The sequence below is a fragment of the Colletotrichum truncatum genome (genome assembly GCF_014235925.2).
Source record: "Colletotrichum truncatum strain CMES1059 chromosome Unknown Contig_0003, whole genome shotgun sequence".
NCBI lineage: Eukaryota > Fungi > Ascomycota > Sordariomycetes > Glomerellales > Glomerellaceae > Colletotrichum > Colletotrichum truncatum.
Genome location: NW_027222400.1, coordinates 4377461 through 4398211, shown reverse-complemented (window position 1 = coordinate 4398211; position 20751 = coordinate 4377461). Strand labels below are relative to the sequence as shown.

The 20751-nt window shown below is 49.4% G+C and overlaps 5 protein-coding genes across 5 annotated transcripts; 2 read left to right on the top strand and 3 right to left on the bottom strand.

Moving 5' to 3' along the window:
- Positions 1–6388: 6388 nt before the first annotated feature.
- On the bottom strand, positions 6389–10825 carry CTRU02_206069 (nuclear import and export protein; the record flags this gene model as incomplete). Its single annotated transcript, XM_036728759.1, has 8 exons — positions 6389–7170; positions 7434–8035; positions 8087–8229; positions 8283–8942; positions 8991–9118; positions 9174–9639; positions 9690–9878; positions 9938–10825. 8 exons carry the CDS (start codon positions 10823–10825, stop codon positions 6389–6391), a joined length of 3858 nt encoding a protein of 1285 aa, XP_036579648.1.
- Positions 10826–11938: 1113 nt separating this feature from the next.
- On the bottom strand, positions 11939–13215 carry CTRU02_206068 (WD-40 repeat-containing protein; the record flags this gene model as incomplete). The annotated part of the gene is made up of 2 exons (XM_036728760.1): positions 11939–12950; positions 12998–13215. 2 exons carry the CDS (start codon positions 13213–13215, stop codon positions 11939–11941), a joined length of 1230 nt encoding a protein of 409 aa, XP_036579649.1.
- Positions 13216–13911: 696 nt separating this feature from the next.
- On the top strand, positions 13912–15001 carry CTRU02_206067 (DNA polymerase ii large subunit-like protein; the record flags this gene model as incomplete). Its single annotated transcript, XM_036728761.1, has 4 exons — positions 13912–13939; positions 13994–14520; positions 14584–14833; positions 14886–15001. 4 exons carry the CDS (start codon positions 13912–13914, stop codon positions 14999–15001), a joined length of 921 nt encoding a protein of 306 aa, XP_036579650.1.
- A 740-nt stretch (positions 15002–15741) lies between these two features.
- On the bottom strand, positions 15742–16345 carry CTRU02_206066 (n-terminal acetyltransferase c complex catalytic subunit mak3; the record flags this gene model as incomplete). The annotated part of the gene is made up of 2 exons (XM_036728762.1): positions 15742–16116; positions 16166–16345. 2 exons carry the CDS (start codon positions 16343–16345, stop codon positions 15742–15744), a joined length of 555 nt encoding a protein of 184 aa, XP_036579651.1.
- Positions 16346–18233: 1888 nt separating this feature from the next.
- CTRU02_206065 (phospholipid:diacylglycerol acyltransferase) lies at positions 18234–20212 on the top strand (the record flags this gene model as incomplete). Its single annotated transcript, XM_070204660.1, has 2 exons — positions 18234–18548; positions 18626–20212. The coding sequence occupies 2 exons, from the start codon at positions 18234–18236 to the stop codon at positions 20210–20212; spliced, it is 1902 nt and encodes a 633-aa protein (XP_070061764.1).
- Between the last annotated feature and the right edge of the window lie 539 nt (positions 20213–20751).

Sequence of the window (20751 nt, the reverse complement as noted above, 5' to 3'; positions counted from 1 at the left end):
GTCACCAAGTCCCTTTAGTGGGCGAGATAGCAGGATGGTACAATCGTGCTTGGGTGTATACGTTATCACACTGATGGCAGGCCAGGGTGAGTGTGAAAGATTGACAATGATGTCCGAGCTAACAGAGTCGTGAGATGAAACTCAAGAGGTGAGGCTACAAATGTTGAAGCAGAAGGCAGCGATAGCTCAGTCTGAAATGTAAGGGAAGCCGGTAGCCATATGGTGGGAACTTTGAATCGGGGAGAAGCCGGGCCCGAGAGCGCGTGATTGCGTTGAGACGATGGGATGGTATATGCGGTAAGTGACGCCGAGGTCTTGGTAACGAATTCGAGTTTAATTCACGGTAAATGGCGGGCGGCAAGACAGGCTGGTGTTGGTCTAGTTGTCGCAAGAGGCCGAGGTGCGGTAGAACGAGAGGACCGTTTCTGTTCGGTACTTCGAGTATGGACGAAGGATGGTTGATTGAGGGACAAAAGCTGGGGGAGCGACAGAATTATGCCAAACAAATGCATAGATGCAAGACTTCCAAGCCACGCGGGTGGTGTTTGAGAAACCGGCGGTGTTGCAACACTGGGCCTGTTTCCCTGTTGCATCCGGGGGTGGCCGCGGTCTGGGTGTTCCAGGATAGTCCTGGTACGGCCACAGCAAGTAGAGAAGAGGGTACTGAGATTACAGGGTGCCGTCGTTGTGCGTTTGACTTAAGTAGGGAGGGGAGGGGAGGGGAAGAGGGAGAGAGGGGCGGGCGGGAAAGACAAAGCTGGTTGAAGATTGGCTATGGCGACAGTATTGCTTTCACCAACCACCAAAAAAAAAAAAAAAAAAAAAAAAAAAAAGGTGGTTACAGTAAGCCGAGGTATGGATGTTGCATGTACGAGATGTATGGCCAAGCTCTCTCACGTTGGGAAAGAATAAGCCTGTAGGCCTTAGTTAAAAATTCGGACAAGTAGATGCGTTTTTATTATGGTTTCTTTTTGTTTCCCTTTTGGCGTGACAGTGTTGGAAGATCATGGACCGGCTGAAATGGGCTCCTCTTTGGTGCAGGCCTGGCGGAGGCATAAACAAGTGCTACGTACTTAGGTGAGTATTCATCTAACGTCTGGCGGCAAGAAACAGTGTGAGAAGCAGAGAGCGGACCTAGCCAGCTCTCCTCATCAGTTTAGACGTACATTGGCTGGGGCTAGCGTAAGTAGCTAGCCTGTAGCCGGCGATGCGTTACAAGGGGAGGGGTAGGGGAAATGATGGCAATCATGGGCTTTACTTCTGGGTGGGGGGAGAGGAGCCCGAGGAGGAGCAACAGTGAGTGGAGATGGGTACGAAATAGGGGACAAGAGAAGGGAAGGGCGAGACCCAAGAGAGGCTGCGTGACTGATGAGCAGAGCAAAAAGCATGGCGCATAGAAGGCCAAGTAAGTGAAGGAGAAAGAAGATAGGACGAAGGGGCAAGTCATAGAAACAGGGAAGCCGCTTTGACAATAGGTTGCAGGTGTGCAGATCTGACACTTGGTGACAAAGATCAAAGACCGAGGACATATGCAACCCCCTCTGACAGTATACTTATTGCATATGGAAATTGCATGAGGCAACAAAGGCCACCATTTTTGTTTTGTATGATTTCTTGACACTCTTGTCAATAATTCACCCTGCGTCGACAGTGGATGCTCCTCCTCGTCGTATACCATAGTATAATGTAGATAGGCAACAGGCTCCAGTGATCGTTGTCACAGAACCCGTGACAATGAGGAAAACAGAACTCCTCCAAGTCCGCTGGTCGACCAGGATATGCCCGGCATTATTGAAGCCACCGGGAACTCGGGGAGGGGCCGTGGTATGATGGAGTAGCATGACTGGCGCACCATTTCACATATCTACATAGTATTGCTCTCGCCCCTCATCTTGGCTTGACTTGGGTACCTCCCTCACCTTGCAAAACATTGTGGATCCTTAGATTCGGGACATCTCTACTATACTTGGAGGCTCCAGGAACAATGCGTACTAGGACAGCTGATGATGAGAGGCTGCTGGTTGGCTGACTGAATGAAGTTCGGTGCTGTGTAATGGCACAGTGAGCGGGTGAGCTAGTTAACTTCTGGTGGTATTTCTATGCATGCTCTGGATCGATAGGTTTATCTTAGTGGGTCTTGAAAATACATGATGTGATTTAATGGGTATGGATAGGGAGTAGGGGGGAGAACAAGAAGAAGGGACGACGAAAACCTAGACTGACCAGGACTGTGGCTGCTGACGGGCGTTGTCTGCTGGAGGAGCTGGTAAATTCTCCATTAAGAGGAGCAAAATGTCTAATCCGGGCGATGATACAGATTCTGGCCGCGTTCGTCGTGTTCGGATCCTGCCAGTCTCCAATGCTCTGGTTTGATGGCGTGGACGACTCAGCAAGCTACCCCAGCGGCGTTGACTAGCGCAGAGGCCTTTGGACGGTTTCACCTGGGCCCTTCTTCCCTTCCTCTAGCCTCTGGTGCCACTCTGGCTCCAGCTCAGCAAGTAGACACAGGTTGACAATATCGACCACGGGTAATTCCGCGGCCTGAGACGTGGAACAGGGTTGAGGTACAAGGCTCACAAAGTACTGCCGTTGCCCGACAGCCTGGACAGGGATATCTCGGCCCTTAGTGGTAGTAGACAACTACACCCTAAGGCATAACAGGTTAGACTGACTGTAGAACCCTCGCTCTGCTGCTCTACCCAAAAAGAAAAGGGGAAAAAGACAAAGAAGGCCAGGGCTAACAGACCGAGACATGCAGTTGCAAGTTCGTTCAGATGGCGTGGGCGCGTTAAGTGTCGACTATCATGCGGGTATCAGGGAATGCAACGTTGGTGCAAGACTAAACAAAACGAGGCATAGCAGATCTTGGATCAACTTGACCTGCCTGGGCTCTATGCTGCTTACTGTCTCAAGAGACCAAAAAGCAATGGTTGATATACATGACAGAAGAAGACACTTCAGTCTAGCTTGCTCAAACTAGCAGTTGGCACACTTTACTAGTATTCACTGCGAAGCAGGTCAGACGGTGCGAAATTTCCCAGCAAAGAACCACGCCTCTTGCTTAACCTTGGCTTACGCTACAAATACTTGGAATACAAATCGCGGAAAGACCGGTCTGACGTTCGCCGCATTTTCCAGAGGGTAGACTTTTTTCATTTTATTTTTTAAATAAGCGCAAGGAATTTGACATCCGCGCAAAGTAAAATGACGGGCCATGAAATCTGAGCAGGAATAGCTTCAATGAAAAAGTCCTATACTGAAATGTTCTTGCCGAAGTTGGGCTGGACTTTCTTGATCCCTTTCCTTGTTCGTCAACAACGACAGTGATGTATGACTGTGACTTGGTTGGTCATCCGAGCACATCGCTGCTAGGAGAGTCATGATTCAACTTCGCTAACCCGATCTTCAAAAAAACGATGGCAGCTGTTTCACTTGGTTTACTGAGATGACCCTTTTTCTGGTGCCCAGTGCGTCAAAACTGAGCCGGGCAGAAGAACAAGGCCTCTTGGTTTGGTATTAAAGATGGCCGATTGCTGAGGCTCCGACCAGACCACCATTTGTCCTGGCGTGTTTGTTCTACCCGGGTCATCGGGATCAAAAAGCCGCTGTCACCGCTTCCGGGCGTCGGCATGTCATTGTGTATGCTGGAGAACTTTCGTTGCTGAAACAAAACAAGGGAAGTATTTGGCAATGGTGCTTTTCTCCCAGTCGAAATCCTTGGTGGCAGAGCTCTGAGCGGTGACCAATGCTATGAAGGCCAGATCTAAAGGAATGGACTAAGCAGTTACAGAAGTGCACTGAGTGATAGAAAGTTCCAAGAGAACTCAATGGAAAAGACATAAGGATACTAACTGTCCCGCCTCCGCCCCCGCCCCCTAATAAAAAAAAGGGCACAATGCGCGATAGTTTTCTTGGACAATGTCAGCCTGGAGAGCTTTGTCTTCGTCTGTTGCCTGAACAACAAGAGATAGGGCATTAAAGATTGACTGGCAGAAAATCATAAGTTACGTTTGAGTGATCTCTCCTTCCTTCCCTCGCTACGCTTAGTGTATCTACAGGATATTATCAGGTTTAACCTGGTGCAGATTGGTCCAGAAGCCAATCCATTATCTCCTGGTACTTTCGCACATTGCCATACAGAAAGTGAATACTTGGGTCTCTTACTCATTCCGAAGAGAGGCCAAGCATTTAAACATCATACTCGCGAGTTGGCGCGACATCTCTACAAAAAGCATCAGGCACCACGTCGCTCTCTTGTGTAGCTGGGCTCCTTGTGAATTGAAAGCCCACCCCACATCATGGTAAATTTTATGGCTCAAGCATTCCGAAGTAAGGCAATCACACTAATCAGAATACCCTTCAACAGCCTCTTGGGACGGGCATAAAAGCCCGTCTTGGTGTTTGCTTCTGCACGGAGCACGTTTTCAGCATGCCTCGGCTCGTCTCAAATCAGGTGTCTCGTGCTCGTCCATCCTTGTCAACGGCAAAGTCCAAGTCATTTCTTCCCCAATGTTTCTTCCCACGACTGTAGCCTGACAGTGAGCTGCCGTACTCGTCCCTTCTGCTTGGGACAACTTCCCTACTTGTATGATAAGCGGGGTGAAGCCAACTTACTGTACGGTCATTCTTTGGTTCCACAGACGGCCAGCGTACCTTAGCCATAGTTAGTGATCCAGTTTCAATCGATGTATAGCAGGTGACCTATGTGCCCTTTCGAATTCTCTTGGGACTGCAAGTCGCTGTGATAATGTTCGCTGCTCTTTTCTTTTCGGGGTTGATGCTGCTGCTGCTGCTACTGCTGCTGCTGCATGCATGCCTCATCTCAAGTCACAATCACACAGCATCTACTAAGCCGTGTCCACCTTGGACATCCCCTCAAATTGCCATGTATTTTTTTTTTTTTTTGTGGCGCGCGTGTGTGTGTTATACCAGCCTCACCATCTCTGATCATTGCCCGAAGGTAACGATTGCAAGCATACTAGCATTGGAAGTTAAGCGTTTGGCCTCCCCATAGTCAGGATTGGACTTTGATGACAAAGCATACATACCAAGTAGTCTGTTGATAAATAGCATGTGTAGTAAATCTCTACGTCGCTGCTTCATGCTCTGCCAACACTGCTTTGACTCTCTGCGAAAATGATATACTTCTCTAGACAGGATCATCGGAATAGACCGCACGCAATCACTTCGAATATATCGCCGGCGTATTTGGGGTCTATCCTTTGGTGACGATGGACTGATTTAGGTGGGCGGATGGCAAAGCCACACTTGCGGTTTCTGGCGGGGTTGAAGAAACCAAAAGAATAGAATGAACCTTCTTAATAACTCTCACCTAGTTGAAAACGATTGTCGATTGGGGACAAGGAAAGGCGAATCTACCAATAAAACGCCCTGCCCCCTTTTCGACTTACATCAAAACCCTTGCAACCGCCGATGAATCATGTAAGCCATGCAGATCTGGCAATTCAGCACAGGGGTAGATGGTCGCCTGTACGTGTGATGTGATGTGATATGATCGCCGAGGCTGACATTTCTTCTCCCTAGTGAGGGGGTCTATGCCTGTGTCTTCTCGTTTCCCTGTGTGCCTGTTCCTATCTACTTGGTTTCTCCCCTGCCTTCTGCCCTGGCATTTGGTAATTACCCGAATGCGCGGATCGCCCAAGTAAGCATAGAGGGGCTCCAGTCTTTCCAACTGACCAGTCATATCATCCCCATCATGCTGGCTTGTGTGTTGGCCCTGATGTAGCTATCTCAGTCTGGCAATGCTTGCGGTTCCGCATTTGCATGCCTGTCTTACCTGCAATGTATGTATAGACTGCATGTCTCTTACTGCGCAATAGGCCAGACACAGGCGTATTTGTGTTCGCACTGAACTACCCTGGTTTCTGTTCCGCATGCTGGTTGGTCGTGTCGATATGGGGCATACGCCATAGTTAAGGGTGGTACCTCACTGCACGTGGGATATGGAGCCTCCTCATTGTATGTCGTTTCAATGCCAGAAGGTTGAGTGTTGCACTGGCTGCACATATCTCAAGTATATATCGTTTGTCTTGAATGAAGTCATGGGTACAGTCCATGTGGCCGGTAGCGCCATTCAGTTCGAACTGCAAAGTGTTGGTATCTTTTTTTTTTTTCTCTCTCTCGTTGCCTCCTCCCGAACCAGTACTTAGATCGCAGCCCTCTTCCGTTCAGCCCCTGGCATGTCTATCGATAACGTCTGTACTATCTACTAATCTTTCTATCGAGTAGTAGCAGTCATGCAAAGGCGCTGCGTTTTCCAAGCACAAAGCTTAGGGGCCTAAGCATGAGTTTGCAAACACGTACACCCGCGTCACATGCGGAAGCTAGTCTATCTTTAGCGTCCAAGAAGGACGTCGCAAAATGTTCCCTAAGTATCAAATAGATTGGCTACTCCCTCCAAGCCGTCAGGCGTGCCTCGACGAGCTCCAGGAACAGCCCCGCTACGTGTTGTTGCGTCATTCGCTGGTGTCATAAACTCCTGTGCCATTTTGCTACGAGCTGACCTCTTGATTCGCCCGAAACTGCTGTTTTTGGGTAGCTTGCCCATCTCAGCAACGCTTACTCCTTTGAGATCTTTTAGAAGATCGAGGACGAGCGCACGCTGCTGGCGTGTATGAGAAGATGGTTTAGAGACGAAGTCATTCAACTTGTCGAGGTCGGCTGCTCTGACGTTGGGCAGCGACAGAAGCACATCTCTCGGTGTATTCGTTAATGGGCTATAATACACCACAATAGAGGCAATCAGGGAGGCTAGGTCTTTCTGGAGGTCTACAAAGTAGGGCTCATGAAAAGACGTGATGCAAGCACGGAGGACGTCCGAGGCAATGTACTCCCTGATCGCCGAAGCCGCATCAGAAGATATTGGGGCTGTATCAAGGTATGGGTCCCTGCCGGTAATGACCGAATCGTTGCCATCTTGTGTTGGTACAGATTTTGGTGAGAGAGGTTCCGTCAAGTGAAACTCCGGAATAATGGATCGGAACACTCGCAAAATTATGCTGCAGCACCGCGTGTCTCTCATTCGGATTGCGTGGGTACAGAAAAGGAGCAGCGGCTCCACAATGATAGACTGCATCAAGCAAAATTTTCTGAGTGACGGGAATTTACGAGGCTGCTCATGACCATTTTGCGGCCTCAAAGGCGGAGGATCTTGAGGTTACATTAGTATCATGCCTCCACTCTCGTATCATGGTCAGGATAGCGGGGAGGTAAAGGGCGGTGGCCATTAGAAGACTTCTGCAGGCCAGAGGTATTGAACCACAGGATAAACAAGGGACCCGGTAATAGGTGGAAGTCGCTGGAAGTTGCCAGGTGACTCGGAAGCAAAGAAGAAGGGAAACTGCGAGAGAACCGGGACGCACAACCAAAGAAACAGCAAGCAGATCAAGAAGAGGAGATGAAAGGAGACTCACTTCTCTTAGTTGGGTCAAGAAAATCTGCTACCATGATCACAGCAGTGTATGTCACTTGCCGCAAAATACTTTCTGACTTCATCTCCTCGGTCAGCGCATCAGCGGCAGCCTGGATAGCTTGCTGACGCTCCAGCTTCTCCCATTCCGAGTTGATCTTGGCGTCCATCTGCTGAAAACAGGCAGCCAGCAGCGGAGGAAGGAAGTGTTCCCGCTGCTCGAGCGGGCAGTCATCCACAAGATATCGCACTAAATTAAGTAGGTTGATCTGCTGATGAGCCGATAAATAGAAAGAGTTCTGGAAAAGAGCTTGCGCAAGAGGTCCGGGCAATTCATTGAAGCCGTAAAACTGCATCTCCAATCGACTCATGCAGTAAATGATGGCATAGCAAGTTTCTCGGACGAACCTAACTGTTCCACGGATTGTAGATGCAAGGCCTTCGAGCGTGTTTTTTTTGTCCATGACCCGTGCGTAGAACTCGTCTTTGCTGCCCTCGGAGATACCTGCCTGCCAAAAGCGGTCGCTCAGGACGCTGCCAACAACCGAGCGCATTTCTGAAGACAGCTCAGTCCAATTATCTGGATTATGCGAGGCATGAGCATGGCTGCACAGTTAGTCACCGAAATCTGTGGATTTTGACAGCTAGGATGCTCACCTGAGGAACTGCAACAGGTCCGGAAGAATTATAGGGAATGTATCGTTCCAGAGGCGATATGAGATTTGGAAGGGTGTCGATGATTTCTCAAGCTTTTCTACAGAGAAAGATAAGAACGACTTGGTGGGACGAAGTGGTAGCAACTGTAACCAGGCAAATAAGCACTCGAAAGTTCATGGAGGCCGCTAAGATTTACCTTTTGTCTCTCTTCCAGCTCGTTCTGAAGAGCCAGGCCTTCCGCATCCAATTCGCAAGAGCCCCAGTCCTTCACTTCGCTCACCCGGTGGCTTATCAGGTATCGCTTGGCCTTGTCCAAGGCCATTAGTTCGCAGAAACCAGAGTATGACGCCAACGCGCTCTTCATTTCTTGGTTCTGCCACAAAGCTGTAACAGGCTTAATAAAGTCCTGAAGCCGCTTGAGTTGCTTGGCTGGGTCAATGTTGGTAGCACGGTGGATGATGATGAAGAGGAAACTCTGATATGCAATTTGGCGCTTTTCGTCCAAGCTGCCAGATGAGATCATGTCGTTGACCTTTGCTTCTATTTGGTCGTACACGGCAAGCAAATGATCTGGTACCTTTGATGCAAGCCTTTGCAACTCGACCATGCTCTCGGATTGGAAATCCTTAATCGACTCGTTGAAGGCGCGATGCTCTGGTTGGGGTGCAGGCCAGGTCAGGAGGATGTGTTCAAGCACTTTGAGCATGAAGCCTGGATTCTTATCCAGAGCAGTGGTGGAAAAAGCGACCAGCAGCTGCAGAACTCTCTTTCGAATCAAGGGGTCCTCAAACTTCATTTCCAGGAGCTTGTTGCACCACGATTCGAGGTCTCTCTCAATGGCAGCGCGCTGCTGTTCCTAGTGGCTGTGAGTGATGCTGGGCTTCGCTTGGGGATGATTACCCACATAGTCTGGCAGGCTCTGCTGTGTCGTGCTTGCTCTCCACTTCAAATAACCTTTGAGCGCAGCTTCAATGACGGTAAATTGTGCGTCGACACGTAAAACAGGCATCGAGTGTTTGACGTATTTCATGACTATGGAAATCAGCCTTCCTGCAGTGAAGATTGAGCAAGAAACACGTAGACTTACTGTCCATTGGCGGGTGGCCGTCATATAAATGTTGCAGGACTTGCTCCGCCTGGCCGAGAATATGATAAACAGCATCAGACAATTTTAGCTGCACAATTGTTTCAATGATCTGCGTGCTGAATCTCCTGTAATTCCCAAGGAAAGCATGTCGCTCAGGGACAGTGTCAGTATCCTCCATCAGGAATAGGAAGGTTGGATCCTGAGTGTCCTCCGGTAAATTCTCATAGCGAATAAGGCGAGAACCGCAGACTTCGAGGAGTGGCCCAACCAGATGAGCGTTGGCTGGACTCTGCCCAATCAACCTATTGTTAAGAAGGCGCGTCCATGTAGCCAAGACTGGGATTGCAATGATGAGACTTTGGCTTTGTACAGTGAGAAGCAGCAGATTGAGAAACCCATGCACATCTGAGCTTGTTGGAATGGCAGAGAACCTTCGATCTAGATAGTTGCCAAGGAGAGACAACATCTGCACACCTTAGCACATGTACTTGATTCAGACCTTGGTCGCCCACTTACTTCAGAGAATTTCTTTCCAAACTGGTACTTGTCTTCATCAATGTCTTCTACGTCAACGGCAGACCATTCAAAGAGTCTCTTTAGTAGGTCAACCGAGCTAGAGTCATACATTGGTGCAACGAGGTCCTTAAACTCTTGCTCTGTGAAATTTGAACGGGAGTAGAGTGCATGCAAAGCCTCCAAGGATGCCTAGAATGAGTCAGCTTCTGGTTAAGTGTATTTCTTTGGCTGATAGGGAATTGAAAAACCTTCTGAATAGAAACTTCAGGCGTTGCAAGCGCTCTGCACATGACCGGGACGCAGTTGGCGATGGCAACAGCTTTGGGAATTGCCCATGGCATAAGAGAGTGAAAAACGGACAGAGACTTTACAGCACAGGACCGAATCTGATCATCGTTTTGAGCGTCGCCTTGGAGACATTGATTTAGGAATTCGGCAACCCGGCTCAGCCAGCCTTCATCTCCATAGCGCACTTCGGGACCAGCAGTTCTGTTGGGGAATGCCTCTCTCAGAACGGCAGCAGGCGTGAAAATTTCGACGCAACTTCTGCTGAGCACGCCCTCGCGCATCGCGACCACAGCATCGTCACCGTTGAAAACTTCGTCAGATAATGTCTCAAGAACGAAGAGAACGAGCTCCTTGTGAACGGCAGAATCAGGTATTTGCCAGAGGCGGAGCAAAAGCTCGTCCATGTCCATCCACTCAGAGCCCCAACATCTTTTTGCGATCTCAACCCACAACTGGGCCGTTTTGTTTCTGATATATAGCGGATCGTCTTTGGAGAGATTTCGACAGAGCTCCAGCACCCATCCACGAAGGGTCGTCGACTGCTCTTCGTTGTATTCTGCCCATCTCTGCTTGATCGCATACTCTAGGAGAGATAAGGCGTAGTGCCGTACGACTGGTGATTGGGATTTATCGGAGGCAAGGGTAAAGCCGTGAAATGGAGCTTCGTCTACGCCCTTAATGTTTTCAAGAAAGGACTGAGCGTCTCGACGCGCATCGTTTGACGAGTAGGGATTGTGTACCGCCTCGAGCGCTTGATGAATTTGGGAAATTACGTCGGAGTTCCCGCCATTGATTGGGGTAGCGTTTTGGGCCATATTGGCTGCGCCATTGGCGGCCTGTCCGTCCATGATAGATGAGGTCGATCGCAGTACACCAGGGAGGCCACCCTTGGAAGCTGCTTCGCCAGCAGTAAACTCAAGAGTGGTTCATACGTCGAACGCCGTCGAGGTCGGTATCATAAGATGGGGGCTAAGGGGCTGGGGGGAGCCGTAAGAAGAGAGGTGTCTGTGAGAATGCTGCCCAAAATGCCAAGTCCAAAAGTTAGCAAAAGCCAGAAGTGATGTAGAAGAGCTAGACGACACAGATGAGACGCATTCGCAGTTGCAGACACAGGAAATTTACGGGGCGAGTGACTATGCCTTACCTTATTAAAGGTACCTTGGGAGTTCTAGCAGAGGTGTGTTCCTGTGAACAGACGCACTTTGCCTCTGCTTGACCGTTTGCTATTGATATTTTGAGGAGAGGGGCTCTGGTCAAATACGTGAGTGCGAGAGAAGTGTAACAATGATAAGTTCGGTCTGAGCAAGCGTAGAAAATGATAGAGGCAGCGTTGCAGGTTGGTCGAAGAAGTGACAGGGACAGAATGGGAGGTAGCAACGGCACCTGTAGCAAGCATCTGCATCATCGAAAGGCAGATGGGAAGAAAGCAAATAATGGGAATAACTAGTCGCGTTGTCGGGCCGGGGCACCACTGCGAACCGTGTACCTGGGCGGGACAGTGCCAAATCTAGATTGCGTTAGGTACCATGGGTACCAAGTGCAGGCATCGTTGGGTGCCTGATTCGATAGGTACAGGTACGGGAGACCTTACCGCCCGCCTGACTGAGAAAACATGGAGTGGAACCTCTGAGACTGTTTGGTAGCTTCCCAAACTGCGGGGCTTGACAGTTCGATGAAGTGCTGATGCCCTCCAGGATAGTGCAATTCAGCTAAGTAGTTTGTCGCGCTGCTAACTAGACACTTCTTCTTTTTTTTCTTTCTTTTTTCCCTTAAAGGTTCGCTTGTTAGTACGACACCATCGTCTACCAAAGCCGCATTTGCAGATGCGTGGAATAGTGTTTCAGCCTTCTGCGACCCAGGACTACTAGCTAGTAATTCGGGCGTCGCTGAAGTTGAGACTCTTGACATGGGTAGCCCATCCAAATGCCAGAGCAACTTCTCTGCCTCTAGACTGGAATTGCTCAAGGTAGTGTGGTTTCCCATAGACAGAGTAGCTTGTCGTAGAAACTTGTAGATACAACAATAAGGCGACCGTCACCAATATTCGGTGCATAGTCGCTGCCATAGTTCATGCTCTTATGTTCTTCAAACCGTGCTAGAACCGTAATCTCCCATTCCCCCTCACCCAGTGGTCCCTTAAGCTCGATGACTCTTGCGCCAGCATGCATACACGAGGCTAGAACTCTCAGGTGGCAGTGGTTGTCTTTCTGGCGGATGTCGATCAGCTTGAGTCTCCAAACCCCGCCTCCTAAGTTCTCCTCTGCTAGCCGCTTGAATTTGCGAAGTCCGTAAACCTCATGTGGAGGCTGGACAGCGAAAACTCGTATATTGTCGTCGTAGCTACCGGTCACAAGGATCCATGAGCCGTCTGCGAGTCGAACCGGGACCGTGAGAATGGCTGTCACCCCAGCACCATGGCCATCAATCTTAAGAGGAGGAAACTGTATGCACATGGATGGACCCGAGCCATCTGTCTCGACTTTGCTGTTGTCTGCATACGATACATACCGCAGTGCAGAGTCATCCCCACCTGAGTAGATGACGAAGGGGGTAAGCTGCGTACCGTCGCTCGAGCTGGTTACTTGAGCCCCATTTCCCTCGCACGGGGAGAAGGCGACTGTCCAAGCCTCCAGAGAATGCGCGATGGCAGCTTCAGCATCGTCATCAATCATCTTCCAAGCATCATCAAGCTTCACGAAACGCACTTCGCCTGTTGATGTTGTGAGGGCAATCAAAGCCGGGTCATGGAAGCTCCAGACACCGGAAAGGAAAAGGACACCTTCGGGAACGTTGGCGATTCTGCTGGTTGCTAGATGTTTTAGCGGCTCTAACATATCCACGTCTGGGTCCAACCGAAAGATGGACAGCGTCCCCGTACTGGACACCACAGCCAGGATGTCATGTCTGCCTGGCAGGGGGCAGAAATGAAGGTCTAGAATCGCCGAAGGATGAAATATCGTTTGGACATGGAGTCTGTGCCGGATTAGGCAAAGCTGTAGATATGGGCCTTGAAAACTCACAGCGTCATGTTGTCTACTCGGAAGACAAGAAGGCTACCATTGCGATTTTGCGGCCTTTTGCCTGTTGACGAACTTGTCTCGTCCGGTGCTGTTGCCGTTTGCTCTTCTTTGACCAAGTTATAAGTGCCAACTACAAAGTATTTCGGATGTGAAACACAAAATTCTATGCAACTTGGAGGCAGATCCAAAATAAGAGACTCTACCGATGTCACGGCCATGACTTAAACCGCCTTTTCCCTTTCTTTTCTTGTTGATGAGTTGGCAGGGAAGGCAGAGAGAACGTTTAGGTCGATAACTCGAGCTTGTTTCTGAGGATGTGAAGGATCGTTCTGATTTGTGGTTAATTCTAGTTGGGTTGCACAAGGGGCTAAAACGGAAATAAAAGGCAGGTTGACACTTGATGTGCGCTTGCCAAAAATATGGAATGGGATTTCTAGGGAGGCTCCGCCAGGAACCGGGGGCTACTTTTCGGGGTACTCGGGAGGATTCCACAGATCGCCCACAGATCGCCCAAAGATCGCTTGCCGGAATTGGCGCCACGAAATCGGGTCGGCTCTTGCAGTCTTTGGGGTGTCCCTTAGCAGCCTCCATTTCTCATGATTAGGATCCTTCACAGCCTATCCTCTAACTTGCTGAGTCCACCTGGTTTCCTTTTATTCTTTTTGTGGCGTCTTTGACCTCCCGTCATTTGACCACAGTTCAGACATTGAAAGGCTGCCAGACTCCTACTTCGTAACAAACGATGGCCTTTCGTCCTCATTTTCCTCTTTAGTTTCCCACTTCGCTAATATTTGCTGTAAGAGGACGGCTGCCTCATTTGTTCTGACCGAGTTAATTACGTGTCTACTCCTTTTAAGCGACCTTATCATTCAGCTAGCATTTTTAGCATCCCTCAGAAGACAAACTCTTGTACGATGGACTCTGACGAGTCAGACTTTTATGGTTCGTATCAGACTTTACCAACGCCCATCTCTAGTTAAGCTAATCAAAATCCAGGGGATGAAGAAATGATTGCTGGACTAGAGTCTCGGGTGACCTCATTCAACGTCGCCCAATGGATGAAGGAGATGCAAGCGGCCCAGCTTGACCGAATAGTTAAAAGTGAGCCATATGACAGCCGAACGTTGCACAACCCGTACGCAGGCATTCCCTTCGCGTGGCAGTTGACCGAGACGGTCGAGGATTTTCTCGCTCGGTTGCCTCCTGAGACGACAGAAGGCAGTAATGAGCTTCCCTGGATCTTCATTTGTAACCCATATATTCGACGGAAGGGAAAGCTTTTTGCTCAGAACCAGCTTAGCAGGGGCAACGAAGACGAAGCTCCTGAAGAGGAAGGCTCTCAGCTCACCACCTTGATTGACGGAGGCACGGAGAGGCTAGAGATATTGAGTAAATTCATGAATGGAATTCAGAAGACATCTAAGTCCATGGCATTGCGGTCTAGGGAAATTGACCTAGAGAAGAGAAGGGCAGTTCAGGATGTCTTGGCTCTTGCACACGCCTGCAGAGTCAGGGCTGGCAAGGCAAGTATTACGTGCCTATCATCCTGATTTTTTGCAATTTTTTTGACATGATTTTACGTATAGTGGATGTTGTTTTGTCAGCCTTGTGACGTCAACGAGGTTTGGGGGACCATCGCAAGAGCTACGGCCAACAATGAGCTTGGCATCGCAGCAAAAGTTGCTCCGCGACAAGATGCGACAGGCCGCAAGGATCGTGTTATTGCAATCTACACGGCCGACTTCAGTGACATAGCAGACGTCTCAAGAGTATTGCGTCGTCTTCGAGAGCTGAAAGTAGTTGAGGCAATGGGGCGCCCCATCTACTACAAACCAGGTGTGTCGCTGTCAGTCAATGAATTATATGCGTTCATACTAACATGCCTCAGATGCCTTCACATATATTGGTATTGCTTATGGAAATACTTGGGACATTAAAGCATCGATCTACAGTTCTCTGGACGTTACTTCCAAAACACCAGCATCTCGGGGTCAAGAATGGTAGCATGTGAAGCAGGTTTTTGGGCGCCCAAGATGAGTCGCTAACAGGATTACAAACCTTTCACGAGAACTTGGGATATTCCTGCTCAAAAGACAAAAAATCCTAAGGAGGAATACCAGGAGAAAGTCAGGAAAGACAGTGACGCCATCAAGGGAAATCTCCAGATGATGTTGCAACCTCGAGCAACCACCTCGAGTCTCGGGGGGGGAAAAGGAATCTGCTGGCTATCACTCTACGCCACTTTCTCAGTAGGATATCTGCCTATTTGGCTTAGTTGTGCGATCTATTATATGTTCGCTATTTTCCTTCTTCAACCCAACCTGACTCGCCTCGAAAGTTGTTGCTCTCGGCAATATGTATATCGTACTGTACGCCTAGCTTAAGACATGGAGAAATATTGAACACGGCCAGGCCATCGCTATGCTACAAGTAATAGTTGCCGACATTCCAAAAGCAAGTGTGCCTTCGCTTTCATAATTGCACACACGACCTCCACTACTCTCTGTTATACTCAAATCCGAAATTTAAAGCCATGTGCGTCCATGACGTTGTTCCCCGCTACGCATGTACGACTTGGAACAGGTACTCCATCTGAGAAAAGAGAATCCTCATTCTAGCCCTTGATGATGACGTGAGGTATGCAAGCCGTTGACTGGAGTGTAGGCTTATGACGAGACCACAAAATGTCTTCGGAAAAATCACTTCAATTCGCACCGCAATCCATCGTAACTCTTCTCCTCGGATCATAGACCATCGTAATCTTCAATGACAGCATCTGGATCGATGGATTTGAGAAGGAGAACCAATCTATAGGCACTGTTACCGTTGAGATAATACCTGTGTAGCTTCTTAGAGCGCAAAAAGCCCAGGCGTTCGTACAAACGCATGGCCTGAGTATTGGTTTCCTCTGTCTCCAAGACTACCTCATCAGCGTTCCGCCGAGCCATAGCGTCGATGGCACGTTTCACAAGGGCAGTCGCAATACCTTTTCCACGAAATGGGGAGGCAACAGCGAGCATTGCGATGTAACCACGCCTTGTCGGCGGAGAGTGAGAAGAATGAAGTTCTAGCTTGCAAATGATGACGCCAATGAGAGACGAGTCGGTGGGGTTCAGGGCCTGGATAAGAGTTAGTACCGTGCCTCGCTGAGCAGAGGTGCATACGCACCATGAAGCATAAATGCCCCCATTGATAGAGGAAGTACCGGTACACGTAAATGCTATATGGCTCGCTCAGGTCCTTGGCAATAAGAGAACGTATAGCAGGGAGATATTTTGCTTCAAGTCCGTGCTCATATTGGATATAATGCAAATTATCCGGGAGGCCGGCGACCTTGGGTGAGTCCATGATGTTGATGGAGTTACCTAAGGACAAAGCGGTCGGTCTTGAGCGAGTGGAGAAAAAGGATGATGAAAGAAAGCACACAAGGCTCAAGCCTTGGACCGGCGGATACTTGTGAAATGCTCAACTCATGACAATACAGACAGTGCAGTGGAGCAGAGACTGAAACAGCAATGAGAGAGAGAGAGAGAGAGAGAGAGAGAGATTTGGTGGGAAAAGGGGAAAGCCGGACGACGAGACTCGAGACAACGCTGCAAACACGAATGAAGATAGGGCGCCGCCGAGAGTGTAGAGGAAAAGGGAACGAATCCAGAGGCTTGATACAGGCAGCGAGTTGCACGTTTGCAGATTGAGCTGTGCGGCGGCGTAACCAGAGTGAGACGGTGTTTTTGAGTCGATTTCTGTGGTTGATTTGGTAAAGACGTTTTTGTTGTATGAAGACGAGTAAGCTGTGTCTGGTGGCGCCCTGTCAGGTCAAGGGAATCCCGTCGTGGTCCAATCGAACACGGAGGCCCACCATCGCAATGCTGTGCCCAGTATCCAGACCATTGCGTTAGTGGGTACGAAATACTGGATAGTAGTTCTTTGCACTATCCGGACATGCTGTTAATTTGTACTTGTGCCACCTCATGCTGCGCCGTGCCCAATGCGCTAGCTGTGGCTGTTTTGTAGCAGGTCCACACAACTGTTCCGTCCACATCCCCTCAGTTGGTTTGGGCTGCCATCACATGTCAAACGGGTAGAAGCCTGTGTACCTTGTGCTGCCCGTCATAGTGACTGTGCTTCATTACACCGTTCGCTTGGTTTTGTCGGGCGGATGGCGAAACAGGAAACGTACCGCTGCCGTCAGTCTGATTGATGCGTAGGTTGATCCGGTTGTATCTGAATTAGAATTCTGTGTGACTAGCAATGATTGGTGTCTTCACTATCAGTTAGTCACCCCTGTAAGGCTCTTGATAGGGAGGGCATTTGCAAGACTCAAAAACTGGGATCACATGATGGTTATCGTAGTCTTGAAGACTTGTAAAATTGCGTGATCTCGCTTCTATAGAGACAGTAATCATACTTGATGTTCTCATTACAAGGGAGTGCTCTTTAAAGCCAGACAAAAATCACACCAAGAATCTTCGGACAGTGGTCGGTGCTTGACCATTTCAGGAGGGTTCAGCCTTCGGTTCTGGATGTGCTTATGCAATACAACTTACTACTACGTAAGTAGTACTAGTATTATATCCCTAAATTTTAAGCACTGGCAGTTGAGTTGTCTCTTTGGTGGGGCCTCTTGGAAGAGCTTTTGGAAAGGTACTTCTCTGACCTGAAAGTCCCGCATCCTACGTATTCATTTTATTCCGTATGAAAACGTCCCGTCCACTTGTGAAATTGACGTCACTCTGGTTGCGCGCACCATAGTGTTGCCAGAGTACCCATCCCTTCCTTCCCTCCGATTAACGCTGCTTAAGAGTCTTAGCTTTGCGACGTCCCCAAGTATTGGACGCCTTGCGAGCTGTACCCCTTCAGAGAGTCTTGGCGTTGGCACTACTACCACTTATTTCACTCGTAGCTGCGCTTTCCAAATAAGCTTTCCGCACATTTAAATCCTGTGCCTTCTTACATCAAGCCCACTAGCAGTGTGCATGGCACGGCAGCAAGCGCCCTTATTATTTTTATCCCTTGTCTTTGGCTAAGCTTGGACATTGGAGCGCATCCGATAAATACCGAGCCACTCCCCAAAGGCACCGTGGCCGCGTATTTGCTACGCTTGACCAAAGGTACCTAAACGACCTCCCTCCTATGCTCGCTGCGGCCCTCACTTGACCAACCTGATTTACTGTCAAAAGCTAACCTTGGTTTGTCAGACCACTCCGGCTGATCGCAGACGGTAGCGATCGTAACCATGTCCGCTTCTACTCTTCGGCGCCGAGTCCTACATACCGATCCCCAGACTGAGAGCGAGCCATCCACGTCCCGAGATGAAAGTCCCGAGAAGCCCGAAAAGCACGTCCAGGCTGTCCAACATATCAAGCCCAAGACGAGAAAGCGTCGCAATACGGCAATTTTTCTACTAGGAAGCTTGTTCGGTATTATAGCTGCTGGCTTTTTCGCCAAAAGCAATGACCTCATCGACCTTCCTGAGCTCGGTGAGCTCAGCATGGACAGTCTGTTCGATGTTTTGCCTGCTGGCTTAGTGAAGGATATGCGCGACCTCGTAGTTAGTAACATCTCTTTCCTAATTTTGAGGGGCATCCAGAATCTAGCTGGGCTGAGCTAACCCGAATACTTGTAAAGCAAGGCGAGCGTGAGTTCGTTGACAGCTATGACGCCTTTTCAGTAGGGCTTCAGGCGCGTGCCGAGGGCCTTCATGCCCATCATCCTATGATCATGGTTCCTGGTGTCATCTCAACGGGATTAGAGTCGTGGGGAACCACCAACGTATCCCGCCCGTACTTCCGCAAGCGTCTATGGGGTAGTTGGAGCATGATGAGGGCTTTGGTCTTGGATAAGGAGAACTGGAAGAGACACCTCATGCTCGACCAAGACACGGGCCTTGACCCTCCCCATATTAAGCTGCGCGCAGCCCAAGGCTTTGACGCTACCGACTTTTTCATTACTGGCTACTGGATCTGGAACAAAATCTTTGAGAATCTGGCGTCCATAGGTTACGACCCGACCAATTCTTTCACTGCTGCATATGACTGGCGGCTGGCCTATCCAAACCTTGAAACCCGCGACCAGTACTTTACGAGGCTCAAATCCTACATCGAAACGGCACACGAGTTTTCGGGAAAGAAGGCAGTGCTCGTATCTCACAGTATGGGCGGACAGGTTCTCTTTTATTTCTTCCACTGGGTAGCCTCAGAGAGTGGCGGTCGTGGCGGCGATGACTGGGTAGAGCAGCACGTTGAGGCGTGGATCAATGTGAGCGGGTGTATGCTTGGAGCGGTTAAGGACTTGACAGCTGTATTGTCGGGTGAGATGCGTGATACAGCGCAACTGAACGCTTTTGCCGTCTACGGTCTCGAAAAGTTTCTGAGCAAAGATGAACGAGCGCAATTGTTCCGTGCTATGCCGGGGATCTCTTCTATGCTTCCTATCGGAGGCGAAGCTGTATGGGGTAATCTTACTTGGGCACCTGATGACCAGCCCGGGCAAGATTTCTCTTTCGGATCACTTCTCAACTTCCGCAGCGGCATGAACTGGACCACTCCAGACCGCAATTTGACAGTTGAGTCAGCCATGGAGTATCTCTTTAACACAACAGAGGGTTGGTACCAAAACCACGTCAAGAGAAGTTACTCGCATGGGATCGCCCATACTGAAGCGGAGGTTGAAGCCAATGAGAAAGACCCTCGAAAATGGATCAACCCATTGGAAACGAGACTACCTCTTGCGCCGAGCTTAAAAATTTACTGCTTCTACGGCGTCGGCAAACCCACTGAGAGAGGATATTATTATCGATCTCCAGAAATGCCATCCCTCACAAACCTAAATATTACGATTGATACGGCTTTTACTCAAGGAGAGGTGGACCATGGAGTTGTGATGGGAGAGGGTGACGGAACAGTAAACCTCATAAGCACAGGGTATATGTGCAATCGTGGATGGCAATACAAGCGATACAATCCGGCGGGCTCCAAGGTTACTGTTGTCGAGATGGAGCACGAACCCGAACGATTCAATCCTAGAGGCGGGCCCAAAACGGCAGATCATGTGGATATCCTTGGACGGCAGCATCTCAATGAGCTAATCTTAAGGATTGCAGCGGGTAAGGGAAATACGATATCTGACTATGTCGTAAGCAACATCCAGGAGTATGCGGACAGAGTCAAAATTTACGATGACGGCAAGCGCCCTGTTGAAGGAAAAGATATGTAGGTGATGGTAGCAACGAAGGTGTAGGCAGCATCGGCGCTGTATGACAGCATGACTTCCTCAAACGGTTTCCTTTAAAGGCGTTTAGGCGAATAAGTAAGGGTGGATTAGAAGATTCGGCGGGCGTGACGATATGACAAGTATCCTCTTGTTCGGTCACTTGCATTCTGGGAAACATGTATTATTTGAAGGAAACATATAGAGCCCACGGCATCAACATACGGACCTCGCGTATGCCATGATAATTAATATAAAAAATGCTTCCGAGGGCCTTCAGTGGTATCGCACTGTCAGCTCGGGCATCCTCTACCGAACCGGACTCGGAGCTGGTTTTACTTCTGCTTTGACGTAAGTGCCACCGATTGTCGGGCGAAAGTGTTCCAGCAGGAGGAGTGGGGAAGGCTGAGGTGCCAAGTCCAGTGACTGGGTGTTGTTTTTTTTCCTAATCCCCACCGTAACGACGACCCCTCACTGCTCCCCCTCTCCTCTACCCCGAGCCCAAGGCATTACCACCTTACCTTACCTTACCTTGCCTCCTCAAG